The sequence below is a fragment of the Loxodonta africana genome, chromosome 19 (genome assembly GCF_030014295.1).
Source record: "Loxodonta africana isolate mLoxAfr1 chromosome 19, mLoxAfr1.hap2, whole genome shotgun sequence".
NCBI lineage: Eukaryota > Metazoa > Chordata > Mammalia > Proboscidea > Elephantidae > Loxodonta > Loxodonta africana.
In genome coordinates, this window is record NC_087360.1 from 63,091,554 (window position 1) to 63,109,386 (window position 17,833).

The 17,833-nt window shown below is 43.0% G+C and overlaps 1 protein-coding gene across 2 annotated transcripts; it reads right to left on the bottom strand.

The window, feature by feature from the left end:
- Positions 1–1,291: 1,291 nt before the first annotated feature.
- On the bottom strand, positions 1,292–17,528 carry ERLIN2 (ER lipid raft associated 2). 2 transcript variants are annotated; one of them, XM_003412410.4, is made up of 11 exons: positions 17,419–17,528; positions 16,019–16,100; positions 14,217–14,263; positions 12,773–12,834; positions 12,474–12,599; positions 9,715–9,788; positions 9,499–9,557; positions 8,850–8,941; positions 7,645–7,734; positions 5,418–5,497; positions 1,292–4,964 (listed from the first exon to the last, which is right to left on the bottom strand). In XM_003412410.4, the coding sequence occupies exons 1-11, from the start codon at positions 17,523–17,525 to the stop codon at positions 4,764–4,766; spliced, it is 1,020 nt and encodes a 339-aa protein (XP_003412458.1). In that variant the 5' UTR covers positions 17,526–17,528; the 3' UTR covers positions 1,292–4,763. The 2 variants fall into 2 exon arrangements, with proteins under 2 accessions (XP_003412458.1, XP_023406886.1); XM_023551118.2 differs by lacking the exon at positions 16,019–16,100 and having other exon boundaries at positions 17,419–17,527.
- Between the last annotated feature and the right edge of the window lie 305 nt (positions 17,529–17,833).

The window sequence follows — 17,833 nt, forward strand, 5'->3', positions numbered from 1 at the left end:
CTAGTCTGTTTTTGCTAGTTGATTGAAAGTAAGTTATTTTTGAACTCTTACACATGCTAGGCACAGTGTTAAGCCCTTTACATGCATTATTTCATTTAATCCACACAACCCATTTTACAAATGAAGAAACGGAGGCCTAGAGCGGTTAAGGAACTCATTCAAGCCCACACAGTTAGGAGGTGGTAGGGCAGGGATTTGAACTTTGGCAGTCTAACTCCAGTAACTACTCTCTTAACCTACCTGTGTAATTGTGAGGTCGTATTATTAGCGTAACAGCCTCTCAGGCTAATTAAGAAAGTTTGTGAAGACCATCAAATAAGCTGAGAAAGGGCTGGGCCACGGTTGCCAGATTTAGCAATAAAAATCCAGGACACCCAGTTAAATCTGAATTTCAGATAAACAACTTTCTTAGTTAGCACCAAGCCAAATTTTCTGTTGCTTTCTATGCATGCGAAAGCTGGACAATGAATAAGGATGACTGAAGAATTGACACCTCTGAATTACGGTGTTGGTGAAGAATATTGAATATACCATGGACTGCCAGAAGAATGAACAAGTCTGTCTTGGAAGAAGTACAGCCAGAATGCTCCTTTGAAGTCAGGATGGCGAGACTCCATCTCATGTACTTTGGACATGTTATCGGAGGGACCACTCACTGGAGAAGGACATCATGCTCAGTAAGGTAGAGGGTCAGTAAAAAAGAGGAAGACCCTTGGTATGATGAACTGACCCAGTGGCTCCAACAATGGGCTCAAACACAGCAATGATTATCAGGATGGCACAGGACCAGGCAGTGTTTCATTCTGTTGTACAGAGGGGTTGCTTGAGTTGGAACTGACTCGACGGCACCTAACAACATGTCCTATGCAATATTTGGGACATACTTACACTACAAATTATTGACAGTTTATCTGAAATGAAAATTTAACAGGGCATCCTGTATTTTACCTGGGGGTGAGTGGTTTTTCAGAGTAGAGACAGGGACTTCTCCACTGAATTGATATGAAAATGAGTTTGGGGCCAACTGAAAATATCTCTGCCCTTTGGAGTAGAATTGCAGAGGTGCATGAATTCTTTAAAATGATAAAACTCTATAGCATCTACCAAGAGTTATGCCATGTTAACAAATTCGGTGCTCATTGTTTCTATGTTGATAACGGGGATAGATTTTCATCTGAATGTATTTTTAGGGAAATCTTGTATTTAAATTACTAGGAAATGACTTTTTCTCTTTAAATGTCACCTAGCTTAATGTTGCTATAGCTATATTTCACTTTAGTAAAACAGTAAATACAAAGACTCATTTTATTTAGCAAGACTGGAAATAAAACTAAGACATAAATTCACACAAGACCTTTAGTGTTGTCCAGAACAATTCCTCCAGCTATCAACTCAAGGCAATTACTCCAGCAGTATCATTTACAGAATGATTAGTGTAACAATAATTTCCCAGTTACGAGGGGGGGTCATTAAGCCCTCAGGGCTCTTTGAAAGTAGAATCAGGCTGACTATTCAATCACCAGCCTACACAAAAGCCGAAATAAAAGGGAATGGCAATACAAACACGAAATGATTGGCTACTACCTCTTTATATAAGGAAACAATAGAAACAGTGCCTAGACCTCAATCGGCTAGAACTAAGGAAGCAGTGGTTAAGTTTACAGACACAGAACAGCCACTAGCCAAGGTACAGTTTATCCTAAGTAAAGCTTACATGCCTAAGTCAAGGGGGTAAATACCATCACCTTACTTTTGCTATTTCCTCCCTATAAATGATAAAAGTTATCAGGGCCGAAAGATACATAGATTCACAGGAATTACTACAAATCATTTCTAAAACATCTGTTTTTTTGATGAATACAATGCTAAGATTCTTTCAGTGATTCCCCCCCCTCAACTTACTATGATCATAGGATTCCTCTAAATCTATTTTACTTTTGTCATATAAAAATTAATAACAAACTTTGGCTTCCTTGCAGACATTCTGTCCTCATATTAAAAAAGTGATTAAAAACAGCAATGACTATGAATTGTTTCTGCAAAGTTTAATGACTGAGAAACATTCAACCAAGGTGACTTTTCCTTGGAAAATCCTACAAAAACTTAATTTCTTGAAGTTATTTACTTTGATCGGAACAAGAGTTCCATTTATAAATAGCAGCCATGACTCTACTGCCTACAAAATCGCAGGCTGTCACAGTTTGTGTGTTTAGAATTCAGACTTTTAAGATCGGATTTTCTAGTAAGTGTTGGGAAAAAAAAAAAAAAAACCCACAACAGACAGATGGGTTACTTGCCCTATGCTAAGGAAAGTTAAATTCCGTGATTGTACTTTTCAGGCAGGTACAGACAACCACTGGGTTTAAGACAGTGGGTACAACATTCATATTTTTCGTCTGAGGAAGTGACAGTAACACAGAGCGGGTAGGGCAGTTGCAGCAGGAGTTTACTCTTGAGGCTCTTTTGTGGTCAAAGTGTATCTAGTGCAATGGACAAACTATCACCAGGTGTTAGTACTGGAGAGACTTTCAAGTTAGGAACCTGAGCAAAACGTGCTGCTGAGAGAGCTTCAGGTATGCCTGCTCCTGATTCTACTGCAGTGAAGCAGTGTTTTCTGAGGCCCGTACCATGCAGCGAGAGATCAGAGGGGAGAAGCAGGCAAAGACGTACATCAGGGATACCGGACCTGCCACACTGCTCTTACCAAGTGGCCAATGGCATTGAAATGGGAGCAAACGAGTGCATCTTAGGGACACCCTATACTGGTCTTGGGAGACTGACCACCTGCTGCAAGAACTCTTGAGCACGTTGACATTTGTCACTCCCCAGGAACCTTCTGATGCCTGCGCAAAGTGTGACCAGGATGACTGGCTTGAGAATTCTGAGTCCCAGGAATTAGAACAGAGAAGAGCAATATTTGAAGTAAGGGGAGTTAGTGGTCTGTGCCTTCCTATGTAGGACGGATCCTCCTCAAACTCCTGACAGGCCTGGTACTGCTTAGGAGCAAGCTTGCCTGAGTTCCAGCTTGAGAAAAGGCCATTTATTAAGCCAGAAATGTGCAAATGGGGCCAAATATGAGGTGGGGATCTGTTGCCAGAAACCAGCATTCATATCGTTCACCTCGGGAGGAGGGGTATGGCGGGAGTCTCAGAGGACAGCCAATAAGGCGAAATCCTAAGCCAGAGTTGCTCATAGATACCCAACCCATTCCGACTCATAGCAACCCTACAGGACAGAGCAGAACTGCCCTATAGGGTTTCCAAGGAGCGGCTGGTGGATTCAAACTGCTGACCTTTTGGTTGGCAGCTGAGCTCTTAACCACTGTGCCACCAGGGCTCCTGGTCATGGACAATACCTTGCAAATTAACTCCATATAACTGTCCTCCACTTAACACTGCTATACACAGCTCAAGAGCTAGAATGGCCTCCTCCCCCAGCACTCATTTCTGGATATAAGAAGGTTTCTTTCATCTCTGCGCTCCCCCACCCTGGATCTCCCAGTATGGCTGAAATTTTCCCAAGCAGTAAGGAAAAATAAACATTTTAAACTGATCTTGATGCAGCCATTCCAACCCAGGGGCTTGGGCATGGCATGAACTTGGCCTTGCACTCACAGCTGTCTCTAGAGATTTGACATTCAGTCTGACCCGATTAGAGCCCTGAGTTGAAAAACACACACTACTTAGGGAAAGGGCTCCCTTTTTATCACCGTATGGGACAAGTCTCACTCCCAGCACAAGCCATAGGCAGTAAGACTAGGAAATCTCTTGGATGACCTTTCTTCCTCTTCTGTACGCGGTACCAGAAATCTTCAGTGTAGAATCTCCACAACGATAGAGGCACTTGGTCTCAAGGTACATACATAATCTGCCAGGCAGATATGGCTAACAGATGTAACGACTCCCCTTCAGCAACTGTGAAGACACCTGAGTTTTTGTACCTGTCTTCTTGATGCTGACTGGAACCAGCAAACAGATTGAGAGGGAGTAAAACCAATCTCTGAATAGGTGAAAAGTTCCAAAAAGAACTGTGTGGTGGTGCCAAGCACTGACCCTGGAAATGTAGTCAGAAAGCACCATACTCTTTAAACTCTTGGGCAAGAAGGGGAGCGTACAGAAAACCTTGCAAAACGTAGCACCAGTTCTTCCTTATGAGGGCTCGAGACAGCACACCCTGAAAATAACTCACACGTGTACAGACAAAAATGCCAGGCAAGTCAAACATTCTCTGCAGCTGTTTCTCCACAGCTCTACTGGCAAACTTACAAGCACATATTCGCTCAGTTGCTGAGCCTCACCCACAGACACCTCCCACCCACAGACACCTCCCACCCACAGACACCTCCCATCCACTCACACCTCCCACCTTGGAGTCAGGGGTGAGAAAATTGGACCACGTTTTTCCAAATAAGGGAAATCAAGTCACCTGGAGGCCACATCCTACATTTTCCCTATGCCTTAATGACAGCATCCCTAAGTAAGCCAGCTTTAAAGGGTCAAAATTAGTGCCTGGAGATCCAAGGTGAAATGGCGTACAAATCTTATCAGAAGTTAAATTACCCACCCACCCGAATAAACTCTCCTATCATCAATTCCCACCCCCCTTACCAGGAAGGGGAGTAGATTTAAGTTCATTTCTTCTTTTTCACCACAGTACCTCGAAGCGAGTCAAAGAAGGTAGTACGGGAAGGAGGGGACAATTGGGTTCATCATTAAAAAATAAAGATTTCTTCAAGTGTCATCTGAGGTTGTATAAAAACATTTTCAGTTCCCCTCTGTGGCTGCCTCTGAGGGCTCCTCTTCTAAGCCAAAACTCAGCTTGTCAGCCAGCTTCTCAAACTGCTTGCCCAGGCTGCCTGCAGAGTCTACAAACATGTTAGGGATGTCTTTGCCAAAGTAAATCTTGCTATTGGAAGCGATTGCCTTGTACTTCATCAGCTGCAGGTATTCAGGGGTCAGCTTCAGCTGTAGGAGAAAAGAAGGAAAAAAAAAGTAAGGATAGCTTTGGTGGAGTCAGATTCCGGCAAACTCTGGGTGGCACCCCTTTGATTTTCACAGGGAGAGGGTCTCTGTCAAGGTAATACTCCCCTCTCGAGCTTTGCTGGGCTCAGCGTCACATTAGTAACGGAGCAACCGCTTCTCTAAGAATGCAACTGCGGATCTGAAACCGGGTTATTCTTACCTCGCACCTCTTGCCTGGGCTGCAAGAAGTTTCCATGTTTAACACAAAAATTAAACCTCTATCAAAGCACCATTAAGGCAAAGGGAAGTGCCTGCCCACACGACACAGCAGTCATCAGTGCTGGCCACGAGCAGCTCTGGGTGGTGGTGGTCACCCAACCCTGGCGACTCTTCAGCGACGCGAACCTAAACCCATATCCACCACCTTCTCTTCAACAGGCTGGACTGGGCCTTTACCTTGTTGGCTTCGGCTATTTTCACAGCGGTATAGCACTCAGCATCGGCCTTTGCCTTCTCCCGGGCCAGAAACGCGGCATCTGAGGGGGAAAGAACACAAGGGACTGGATGAAGTACAACAGACTGGTGTGCAGGGTGCGGGGGCTATCAGACAACCTGAGGTCCCTGTAAATTTCCTCCTGATTGCCTTTGTGACCTCGAGGAGGCTGCCTCCATCCCCGTCTCCCACCCAGTGCTTGTGTTTCCTCATCGATGGAACTGGGAAAAAAACATTTTTTCCTATTCCACAAATTGTTGTAAGGATCACCAAGATGAAAAAGTGCTTTGAAAGCATCTTCCCATGATGGGGACTAATTACGAGCATGTCTGTTGCTGAACCCCAAAACATACTTTGCCAGCTTTATTGCGGGGGGGAAAAGCACTACTATCCTATTTCCACATGACTACTTCCTTTAGAATAGCTTTGTGAAGCAAACAGGTAGATTCAACCTCCAGTTCCACAGCTTACCACCTCTCATCTCTCTCATGTTATACAGCAAAAGCAAGAGGCTCAAAGAGGGTTCCAAATACAGCCAGGCCAGATCTACCCTAAAATGGAACACCAGGGGCCTCAAGTAAAATACGCCCTCCTCACTAACTGACGGAGTTAGGTTCCAAAGACCAGGTGGTTACATAAAAATTGGTATTATTGGAAAATAGAAGATGACCATATCAGATCACAAAATGGAGGATGACTACACCATTACATAACTGGCAAATCACATCATTACATGACTGCCAAACCAGTGAGAATCATGGCCCAGCCAACGTGACACATAACCTTAACTATCGGAGCCAGTATTACCGTTGCCTTGCACCTCAACATCTCTTACTGCCAGGCATACATCGTTAATGCACAAGATAGTCAGATAACAGACGTCTTACTATCGTTGTAAACGCAAAATGTCAGATAATGAGATAGTCGCTAAGTGAGCAGTGGGTGGAAACATAAATAGGTCCGTCTCTCTCCAAGTGTTCCTCTTTTATTTCCATTAATCATTTCAAAAAGTTCCTAATTAACACTGGTTAAGCTGGTATAACTCTGATACAGAATTACATGCCATGAGCTAGACCAACACCTGCCTGGGTTAAAATCTATCTAAACGTCCACTATGCAAGCAATATACTTCCCCAGTCTGCTCTGAAACAAGCTTTCTGTCAAGTAGAGACACAATGTTCTTGATATTTTCTTCCTTGTCTTGGGAATGTGGCCAGCCTCATATGAGTAATGTTTGTAGCAAAAAGCCTGGGAAGAAAGATCAGTCTGTGGGTGGGTTCTCACTGCATGCCCTCGGCATGACCCTGGCATGGAAGGAGACCAAGTGTGAGGAGCCCGTAGTCTGGCTGAGGTTTGGGCTGTCATGCAGCTGACTCAACTGGTGACATGTATTTATGAGAAATGAAAACGTGTTGTTCAGCTGAGAGCTCCCTAACGAGAAGCCAATGATTTGTGAAATTCTAATTGGCTCCTCAACAGGCCCCTGCAAAGCCTGACAGGCCCCATAATGAGTATAATGGAACACGGCACTTTGTAGTTGGAAGCTGGGCCCTGTGGTTCCATTTCTGCCCTGGAATTTACTTGACATAGGCACCACATGAAGTGAAAGGTGAGTGGTGGGAATGAGTGAGGGCTTAGGGGTGGGGTGCTGAAGGAGAATGGTATTCAGAAAAGCCAGGAAGGAAAACGCTCCTTTCCAGCTCAAGTGCTGTTGGTGTTGAAAATCTGTCTTTTTCAAACCAGGATGACATCTACACAGATCTTGAGAAAAGGCTGAAGTCGAAAATACAGTGTCTGGGGAGGAGGGTATAAGGCATGAGAGCTGCTGTTTTGGCCCAGCTCCTCAGTTTACTTCGAACGCACTGGGTCCTCTGCTAGACTGTGGACACCAAGGCAACAGGGACCATCTGATTTTCCTTTTCTTATGTCTGACAAAATGCCTTGCACGTAACGGCACTCAACTAGCATATGTTGGATGAGTGAACACTCTCTGAAGCGGAAAACTGATGCCAGCCTGGCCAAAATTTCCTCAGAACTCAAGTCTATGCAGAGAGAATAGGTGATGTTCCCCCCAAAATCGTAACATTCCAGAACAGAGATTAAAGAACAACGAAATGACTCTCCCACCCACATGCCACAAAGTGGGGTCTGAGGAAAGAAAACTCAGGCATTAACTTCACTTCTGCTCACCTTCAATTTCTGAAATCTTCTTCTCAGTCTCCTTCTCCATTACCTTCTGCCCATAGGTGATTTCTGCAACTTGAGCTACTTTTTCTGCCTCTGTATTAATGAGATTGAGAAAGGCCTTAGAGCCCTGATAGTTTAAAGGTTTGACTCAATTTCACCTTTCACCTGATCTGACTACCCTGATACAAGAGATAGCGGGTAAACTCAGATGGAGAGCCACTGTCCCCAGAGGGCAGCCGTGACAGCACACGTGGAAAGAAACGTATGTACCATGAGCACAGAACCACACCATCAGTACAAGATAGTTGCTGAGGAGACCTGGGCCCAAGGCATGAGAGTCATTCAGCCTTTGAAGAAGGAAAGGGATGAGCCCTAACCTCTCTGCTAAGCCATGAGGCAGAGTATTTCCCTCAAAATAATATTTTAAGGAATAAAGTATTCTCTAATAAGTTTCCGGGACTCACGTGCAATGCTGGGGGGAATGCTGGGTGGTACAAATGGTTTTCTCTTGACTACTAATGTAAAAGTTGATGGTTCGAACCCACCCAGCAGTGCTGAGGAAGAAAAGCCTGGGCATCTACTTCCATAAAGATTACAGCTAAGAAAACCCTATGGTGCAGCTCTACTCTGTAACACATGGGGTGGCCGTGGCTTGGAATCAACTTGACAGCAATGGGTTTGGTTTTTAGTAAGTTTCTACCTGCCACTTCATTTTAGGAAGTAGTCAGGCTTCTTGTTGAAGGACAGTATTAAGAACATAGGTTCTCTTACCAGATTTTCTGGATTTGAACCCCTTTTACCACTTACTTGCCATATGATCTCTGGCAAGTTACCTCTCTGTGCTCCAGTTCTCTATGTAAAATGTAAAACAAGGTTAACAATATACCTACCATGCACGGTGGTTGTGAACACAGTTAATTCACATACTATGTGCTCAGAAAAGTACAAGGCTCATGGTAAGTGCTCGAAAGCATTAGCCATTGTTATACACTGAGAAGCAACAGAAAGATTCCTTTCATTTAAAACATATGTGGAAACTCAAAAGTCTAGCTCTAGCTATGATCTGACAATTTCAACTTTGCCTCTTGGAGTATGTTGTGCTGTGGAAAAAAGTTTTGGGGTCTAACCATGCCTGAGACTTCCTTATATCTTCCCACCATCCCCAGCCCTCCTGCCCTGAGGGAGGGATCAGAGAACCACATTCAGACCAATGAGGGCCTTCTTCCGCTCTGTCTCGGCTTCCTTCTCCACCACCTTCTGTTTCTGGGCTGCAATGAGCAGCTTTGTCTTTTCGCTTTCCCTGAAGGGAAAAAAGTGTGCAGCGGTGAGACCACCATGTAAAAGCTTCAAAGGAACCTCACTGTTCCCTGGAGAAATCAACCCCATCTGCTGAAGAGAGGCAAACTACAATTTCTTACTCTCTTCTGGAAGGCTGCTCAATGTCCCAGGTAAAAGCTGATCTGCTGGAGACATTAATATGGCTTTTCTTCTCCCCCAAATAACTCATTTGTGGGAAATAAAACATAATTTACTTTAGCAAAATACACCTGCCTGTCCACTTAATCCTCTTTTGAGCCTATCTCCTCCTTTGGCATGAGCCATTAAACACAAACAAGGCCCCCTGGCCCTTTTTAAAGTATCACTGCTCTAAAGGGCTTCTCCTGTGGTTCTCTATCACAGTTAAGGAACCCTGGAGATTGGCCCGACATGCCTGCTCCATTTTACAGTGCAACAGGCTGTAACAAATACTCAAGAAACAGCATAAAAGGCTGGCACAGCTTCAATGAACTCTGGGATGGGATGATGTGGGAGACCTGGGAGAGCGGTAGTGACAGCTTAAGCAGAGGGTCTACTCACATCAGCTCGTAGTTTCTGCGGATTGCCTCAGGTATATTGGGCTTCGTCACCCGCACGGCCTGGAGAAGGATAAAAACAACAACTGCTGGGATGGTGAGGGTGGCGAGGGACATAAAGCGGCTCCCGCTGGTCTGTGATCTTCCTGTGCAAAAAGACACTGCCTGCAAGAAGGGATGCAACCTCATCAGGGGACCCTCCCACGGTGGCCATGCTTACTTGGATGACAAGCCCAGGAGCCATGGAGGTTAGGTCCTGTTGCAAAGCCAGTTTGAGGTTTTCATCAATCTGATCTGCAATCAAGGACACAGAAACATGAGTTGTTACACTTTCTAGACACCGCAGAGGAAAGTATGGGGACGGAGTACAAGCTAAAACACAGCTCAAGAATATACCTACAGGCAAAAGGTCTTCCCAAGCTAGTGTGCTTACCAAAGTCCAGAAAGCCATGACCCTGAAAGACTTCTGGAGGGGAATGCTTAAGCAGTTCCTCCATATAAGCTAGGCATCCTGTGGCCTCAAGATAAAATCACCCTTGTTGTTGAAAATAGGTTATAGTATCAGCCTTGCCCTACAGGAGACCTGAGCTTAAAGAAAAAACACTTCCAGCACATCTCCAGAGTCAGGCAGCAGCCCTTTACCAGATGACAGCAGCCAAAGAGAAGGAAAGCTGACTGTTTTCATGGAAGATGGAAGAGCTGTGTTAGGTTTTTTGAAAAGAGCTGAGAACATTAAATCTAGTAATTTTAGAAGCTTCTACAAGAACACCAGACTCTGACATCCAGAGCCCCAAGGAGATTGTTTCCATTAGGAAGTCTGTCAAACAACATAAGGAGAAAATTAAAATTTACAGCTCTGGAAGCCAGCCCAACTCTTTTGATGTGCTATTTGCTTTGGTCCTCAGTCCTTTGTCTGGAATTCACATGTGACTTGCTTCAGAGACAAGTAGGAAGAGCTTAGTTGGTTCCCCTTTCTGAGCTATGATCCTGCAACATAGCACCAAAGCTGCCTTCTCTGGCCCTGTCCTTCTCAGGGTTTTCTAGTCCTCATCTCTGTCCCCTGCCCACAAGATCTCAGTCACATCCTAGAAGGGTGCTAAGAAAAAGGCTCAGTGCAACCATGCTGGGACGTCGAAACTGAATCATCTCCCTTACTGTCAGCTGCCATCAACTTTAAGTGGCCATTCTTGGTCACCTATGCCCAAACAGAGCCTCTCGAGCACCTGCAAGTCTAATGCCTTCCTTTAATAGATGCCAAAGCTGAGGCCCACAGAGGCTGAGTGATGTGCTCAGGTCCACAGCTAAATAATGAACTTATTTAATTACTATGCTTTGATTGTTAGGATTTTAAAACAGTACTTTCTTCAACTGTCGTATCAGTAAGCAAGGGCTTTTAATGTTTCTACAGATTAAACTGTTGGATTCTGGTAATTCCCCAAATCTTGAACACCGTGTAAAAGGCTGCTTATTTAACTAAGATCACTGGTAATGTCAATGAGTCCTCCTTTTATTTAACTACAAAAAATGCTCCTGCTTGGGCCCTTTTTATGAGGATTCCTGGGAAAGACCATTGTTCAGTCTTAGTATCAAGAACAGCTGTAATCTGGATGGTGCCTATCTACCATCTTATACTAAGGTTCTGTAGAAGAATCCTGATCAAAAGGGGCAAAATGAAGAACAGAATTTCAAATTCTCATGGAATTCCGTCTTTCTCGGAGCCATGGAGCGGATGAACCCCTGAACTACTGCCCTAAGATAATCTTTAAACCTTAAACCAAAAATGTCCCCTGAAGTCTTCTTAAAACCAAACAATATTTTAGCTGACCTAGTAAGGAGTGTCTGCCTTGAATATTATGCTCTCTTAAGACCTGTCTATATGGGATTAAACTGACAACAGCAACTCAGAAGATTAGGCAGGAAACTTAGGGGGCAGTGAGTTTATGTTCACGGGAGAGGAACAACTCAGAAAAGGAAGGTGAGAATGGCTGCATAGCTCGAAGGACGTAATCAGTATCACTGAATTGTACATGTAGAAACTTGAATTGGTGTATGTTTTTGCTGTGCATATTCTCAACGACAAAAATAAATCACATATCGTTATACACATACATACATATATGCACACATATATAAAAAGAACCGTTGTGACACAGGTTGAAAAAACCTTTTACTTTTAGCACTGACTACTATAAAACTCCTAGCAGCACACTGGAACACAACGATTTACCACAAATGATCTGTGACAGTTACTGAATGTTCCCTTCCAGCGCTCCTGAAGTCTGCCTGTGTTTACTTTGACAAACTGTCTCTATTTAAGCATGTGGATCCTTTTAAAGTGTTTTCCTACTCATCTTCACAACAGGTACAAAGTTAAAAAAGACAATCACAAAGGTTCTATGAGCTGTAAGTAGCTATGGTCCTCGTCCTAGCTCTAGCATTAAATGTGAACCTTACCATTCTCCTCACCCATCCCTGGGTGCCCTTCATTCAGCATGGTGTGGTGAAAGACTACTGAAGTGAGAGCCAGGAGAGGGAGGAGGGTCTAGTTTTAGCTCTGCTACCAACCAGCTTTGTGGCTCAGGAAAACCACTTTTCTCTTGCAGGGCTTTAGTACCCCATCTTAAGGTGACGATGCTGGGCTGGATAATCTCTAAGGTTCTTCTAGAACTAATTTTAATTATAGAATGATATTTTACGAAGAGACAGTGGGAACACATTTCTACTCCAGTCCTCTGATTCGGACCAGAAGCGAGTACTCTATGCTGCTATTCCTGTGCCCAAAGTTCAACCACTCTAAAGTATCATCTTCCATTATCATTAACACTTTCTAGGCATCTCCCTAGTGAGCAATGCCCGAGCACTGGATTCCTGTTCACAAGTAACCAGCCTGCAATATTCTTCCTAGCCCACAGTGCAGAAGCAGGCAGTCAGGAGACGTAGGGCTACAAAGCATGGCAAGGTCAGAAAAGACTTTCTTACCAAACAGCTCAATGTAGACCTCCTGAAGTGTATGTACACTGCAGAACTGGTTCAGTTCGTGGTGGATCTTATTGAAGATGAGGGCCTTGTCATAGTCGGCCGTGTAGTTCTTCACTATATCATACACTGGTATGTATGCAGAGAGACAGAGAAGTTTCAGAATAAGAAAAGGCAAGACTCAAAACTTTCTCAGACAGATGTTCTCCCTTCCCAGGTGCTTCGACAGAGAAAATGGTGGCAGGCTGGGGAAAGTAAGCTGGGATGGGGGTGATGGAGGAGGGTAAACCGGAAAACTTTACCTGCATTTGGGACTAGGAAGTTTACCACCTCAATTCTATCAAAGTAGATCATCACACCACCACTATTGGAGAGAGAATGGACAAAAGGGTCAGTAACAGGCTCTGGAATACAGTGCAGTCTCCGAAGATAATGGCGTCAGATGTGTGACTTGGCAGAAAAGCAGCAGAGTTCACAGGAGGTTAGAAAACAACTCCAGTATCCAAGTAGGAGACCTTCAGAACTCATATGAAGAACACAACCGCCCGAGAAATCACACTTCCTGAAACTATCTCCACAAAGAAAAAAGTGAGACTTCTGGAGTGCCAGTAAGAAAAAAGTTCATATTTTTTTTGAATAAACAATGGCCTTTGATTAAAGCAATCAATTGCAGGGGAAAAAACTGTAGCGCTTAAGAGGTCACTGTGGAATTTCATGACCAATGTTTCTCACTTTGTTTTCAACATTATCCACCAACCCAAATCTTCATATTAAAAAAAATTCAAATATACATAAAAGCTGAAAAAAGAGTAAAGCGCCTATACATGGACAACTAAATTTAACAACTGTTAATGTTTGATCTACCTTTTTTTTTTTTGGCTGAACATTTCAAAATTAAGTTGCAGTTCTGAAGCTATATACCTTGATACTCTGGCAAGCATCGTTTCAGAACAATGGCGTTCTCCTACGTAACCACAATACCATTCTCAAACCTAAGGAAATTCGTAATTCATGAATATCATCTAATACCCAGTTCTTACTGAAATTTCCCCAATTGTTCCCATAATGGCTTTTATGGCTCTTATTTTTCAACCAGGCTCTAATCAAGGTTCATCACTGCATTTGTTTAGGCCTTATAAATCTCTTTTTATCCACAGGATTCTTTCTAATGCAAATCTTACGTATTAAATCTATTAATTTTAGATGTTTCTACAAGAAAAACAGGCTCTGATGTACAATAAAATGTCTGTGTGAAGAGATCAGGCTAGGTATCTCGTGGGATGTTCCAGTTCTGGATTTGTCTGAGTGTTTCCTTATGGTGGCGTTTACCTTGTTACTCTATCCCAGTTCAGACTCTTTACTTCTCAGCTGGACCACAACAACAGTGTGCTCTTTCAGTTTCCTGCCCTTAACGTCTCCTCCTACCTTTAAGACATCCTTTGTAGTTAGTTATTCTAAAGTTACCTTCCTGAAGCACTGCTCTATCATGTCATTTGTCTGCTTAAAACCTTTAATGGATCCTCACTCCTCACGCAGTGGTTAAGTCCAAACTTCTTGTCGTGGCATTCAAGGCCCTCCTACTATTTTTTCTACTGCACTCCACCACTTAGTCAAATCAGAGTAAAGGGAGCTGGGGGACGGGAAAATTGATTCAACCCCCAGGTTAAATCACTGTCTCTTACTGCAGCCAGCCAAATACTCCTTCTTACTTATTCAAACTTAACAGCTTTATTCTTGGTAGCTTACCTAGTCCCACAGGGTACATTCTTCACCTCATCTGTCTGGAGTGTGGTCTGGAAACAGAGGAGACATAAAATGCTGTTAAGACGGACAGTGAGAACAATATCCATTTTTTGGAATTCCCAAATGGCTTTGTCCTTGAACACCAGTTTGGGTTGGGCTTTACCTGTGTTAACATGAACACTCCATCTGACCCTCCTTACTTACCAGGTGTGAGACTAAACCGAGTGAAGGTAACCAAACTTCAGTGTAAGTGAACCACTATGCAAACGAGCTGAGTTATAATGGTTTAGTGAAAAAGACCTTGTCCTAGGACTCCCAAGACCTGTGTTTACCTCTCCCACTTACTAGTCTTGAAACAGTGGATCCCCTTATTCAGCCTGTCTCGGCCTGGAGTACCTGCTAGCCCATTCTCAGGACTGTTTGTGAGGCTCAAATGAGATAATGTACATGATAGCACTTTGAAAATTGTTGGTGTTGTTGGGTGCCATTGAGTCGATTCCAACTCATAGTGACCCTATGTGACAGAGTAGAACTGCTCCACAGGGTTTTCTTGCCTTTAATCTTTACAGAAGCAGATTGCCAGGTCTTTCTCCCACAGACCACTGGGTGGGTTTGAACTGCCAGCTTTTCGGTTAGCAGCTGAGCTCTTAACCTTTGTGCCACCAGGGCTCCTGTTTCAAAACTGCAAAGCACAGTAAATGGCAGAAGAAACGTACAGAGCAAATACTGATGCGGTATTCCAGGATTATTTTCCTGGGTCAGTTTAAAAGCAATTCTCTCAATCTTATTCCTCTTGGCTGAACACACTCAGGAATCATTTCAAAGATGACTAGTCTAACTTAGCCAGGCTTCAGATCTGTCATAACTAACTCTACTCCTATCTCAGACATCATTTTCCGTCACCAAGTTCAACTTTCTGCCTCCCACCAAAAATCATGTTCACAGTTCCAAAGTTCAAATAAAACCCAGCAAAACTACCAATGTTACATTTCCATTTATCGTGGCAGTGTGGGATTTAAAACACCCCTCCCCCCTAACTGGTCCTTCTACACATTCCAAACTGATTCTTCTCTGGCTTTGTTTTTTTTTGGAAACCCAAATCATTTTATTTCCCATTTTTACTTTGTATAACAAGATATAATAATAGCATATAGTTAACATTATTAAGTCGTAATAGTAACTAGGCATTGGGTTTTAATAATAACTAGATTCTCAGCCTGCAAAACTTTAGTTTTCTGTCAGGAGAAAAGTAATTCTATTTATATATATAACGACTCATATTAACATAGCTTGTTAACAGTATTTAAAAAGATAATTAGAAAAAAAATTCTTCTTTTAAGCTAATGATAAACTAGTAAGAATAATAGTTTAATTCTGCTATGTTCGCATTTATGTATCAGAGCATGTGGGACAGAGGTCTTAATCCCGTGAGGTGTTTGGTTTTATCTAGTAAGTATCCATAACTGTGCCCCCTATGTGCTTTCTCTTGTATTGGAAACTATATGTAGCACACATAAACATGTATATACATATGACTGGCTTTGTCATGAAACAAATAATTCCCAGCTAGGGGTGACAGGCCAGGGGTACAGCCCCATTCATCTATTTCAGCAATCAAGTAAAGCTCCAAAGTAAATGGGGCCTCATTCTTTATAAAAATAAATGAATTAAAAAAAAAAATCAATCTTTAAATCATTCCCCGAAAAGGCATTGTACTCATTCAGTGGCTAAATAATTCCAAATCATGTAGTAGTTACCACCCTGAATCTGCAGTCATCCAGCCACACCACACAAGCCAAGTGTACCTGCACAGACTTATATGATGTGATGAAAGGGAGCATGAGATGGAAACCAGGGCCACTGGTGGAAGTCAGCAGGGCACCGCCTCTGCAGAGGAGGAAGAGAGAGGCAGGCTCCATTAGCAAGAAGGCTCTCTTAGATACTTAAGGAATCAATACCACTTGAGCCAACTATCTCTTCCACCCCATAGACATTTAATCTAAAGTGGCACATGCCAGAGCCATATGCACAGATCCCTGTCTTTCGCTCAGCTCTACCCTCATATTCTAGGAAGCCTGATGGTAAAACGGAAAATCATTATTCATTTTGCAAGGAGAAAAATAGGCACACAGGCTACGTGGGATAAAGACGGAAGAATCTCTGGCTATACTTAGGCTGAGAGAGGAAGTCTGGTTTACTCTGTCATACCCACTGAGCTTTTGGCAATTTGTTAGGGCAGTTAAATCCAGTCATGTAATTATCAATTAACTGCACTAACGTTAGAGTCCAGTGGCGTTAGAAAGCACAGAATAATTTTAACTACCCTTTAAAATCAATTAAAAAAATTTTTTTGGGCGGTGGGCAGCAGAGCTACTTTTCTAATCAAGTTGTATGTAAATGATTAACAAAATTAAAAGCTTTTTTTTTTTTGGAACATGTGTAAGCAGATGGAGGGGAGAAACCAATCAGTTTTGGAACTTGCTATTGGCAATCCAGAAATAAGCATCACAGGGCACACGGAAGAGGTTCATAAAAACTTAAAAGCAAAAAACTTGGTTATAAAGATTACTAAGAGGAAAGCAATCCATGATTTATGACTGTTTCTTTGGTTTTACATTGTGAAGTCAAAGATACTTTTTTTTTTTTTAAGAGCAATAAAACACACTGTGAAATGTTTACTGTAAGACCTTCCACCCTGGGACTTGCCTTGATTGGTATTAATCAACCTGCAGGTCCTTTCATTTTTCCAGAAATGTTAATTTTAAAGAGTAGTCCCCAAGTACCCATTCTTTAAATTAGCAGAGTAGGCTATCTTCTCAGTTTGCCATTAAGAACTGGGACTCAGCTGGCCTTGGTGGAAGTGACCTAGTAGCGTGAAGCCAAGAATCCCAGAGGGATATAGGAGAAACAATATTTCAGGGATGGTCTGCAAGGAGCACTGGTCTCCTTTAGGTTTTTTCTTTAAATCCATATATGCATATATCAATCACCATTCTGTGGTGTCATCTTAGAATGTTAAGCAAAGTTTTACATTTACACACATATATATTTCCCCCATCTCATCACTGACACAAAAGTTCAATTCAAAAGACTCCCTTCTTCAACAAAATATAAACACAAATATTCAGCAAAGTCTGCCAGATGGTGACTAGGAAAGGGAGCCATTTATCAGGAAGTGGAAGCTTCTACCTGCCTCTGGCCTTACCTGTAATATACCCCAATATGCCCCTCTTCTATCTTGTGCACAGCCGAGAAGAGAGATGCACAAAAGAAACTGGCAGCCACCGCCACAACTGCTCCCAATTGAGCCATCAGTGAACCTTTATCCTAGGGAAAAGACAGGAAAACGTGTGTGGTCTGGTATGCAGGAGAAAAGCTGACAGCAAGAGTACCTCACAGAGTACCGTGACAGTGGCTCACACCCAGCCTGGTGCAGTATGAGCACGTGGCTAGATCTACAACTCTCTTCATCCTTGTTCTCAGTCAACATTCACATTCCTTAACCATAGGATTATACTCCACATCTCTTTGAAGAGGCAGTGGCTCCAGACGCTGCCCTGCAAGGGAGAACCAGTGCCAGTTGGGAAGTGTTCAGAACACAGCCTTCTCTTCCTGTGAAC

Excerpts from the sequence above, each read along its gene's own strand:
- ERLIN2 (XM_003412410.4), bottom strand. The coding sequence starts at position 17,525 with ATGGCTCAATTGGGAGCAGTTGTGGCGGTGGCTGCCAGTTTCTTTTGT. Across the intron at positions 14,264-16,018 it reads CATCATATAAGTCTGTGCAG|ACCACACTCCAGACAGATGA; the intron begins GTACACTTGGCT and ends CTCTGTTTCCAG. Across the intron at positions 4,965-5,417 it reads AAATAGCCGAAGCCAACAAG|CTGAAGCTGACCCCTGAATA; the intron begins GTAAAGGCCCAG and ends TTTCTCCTACAG.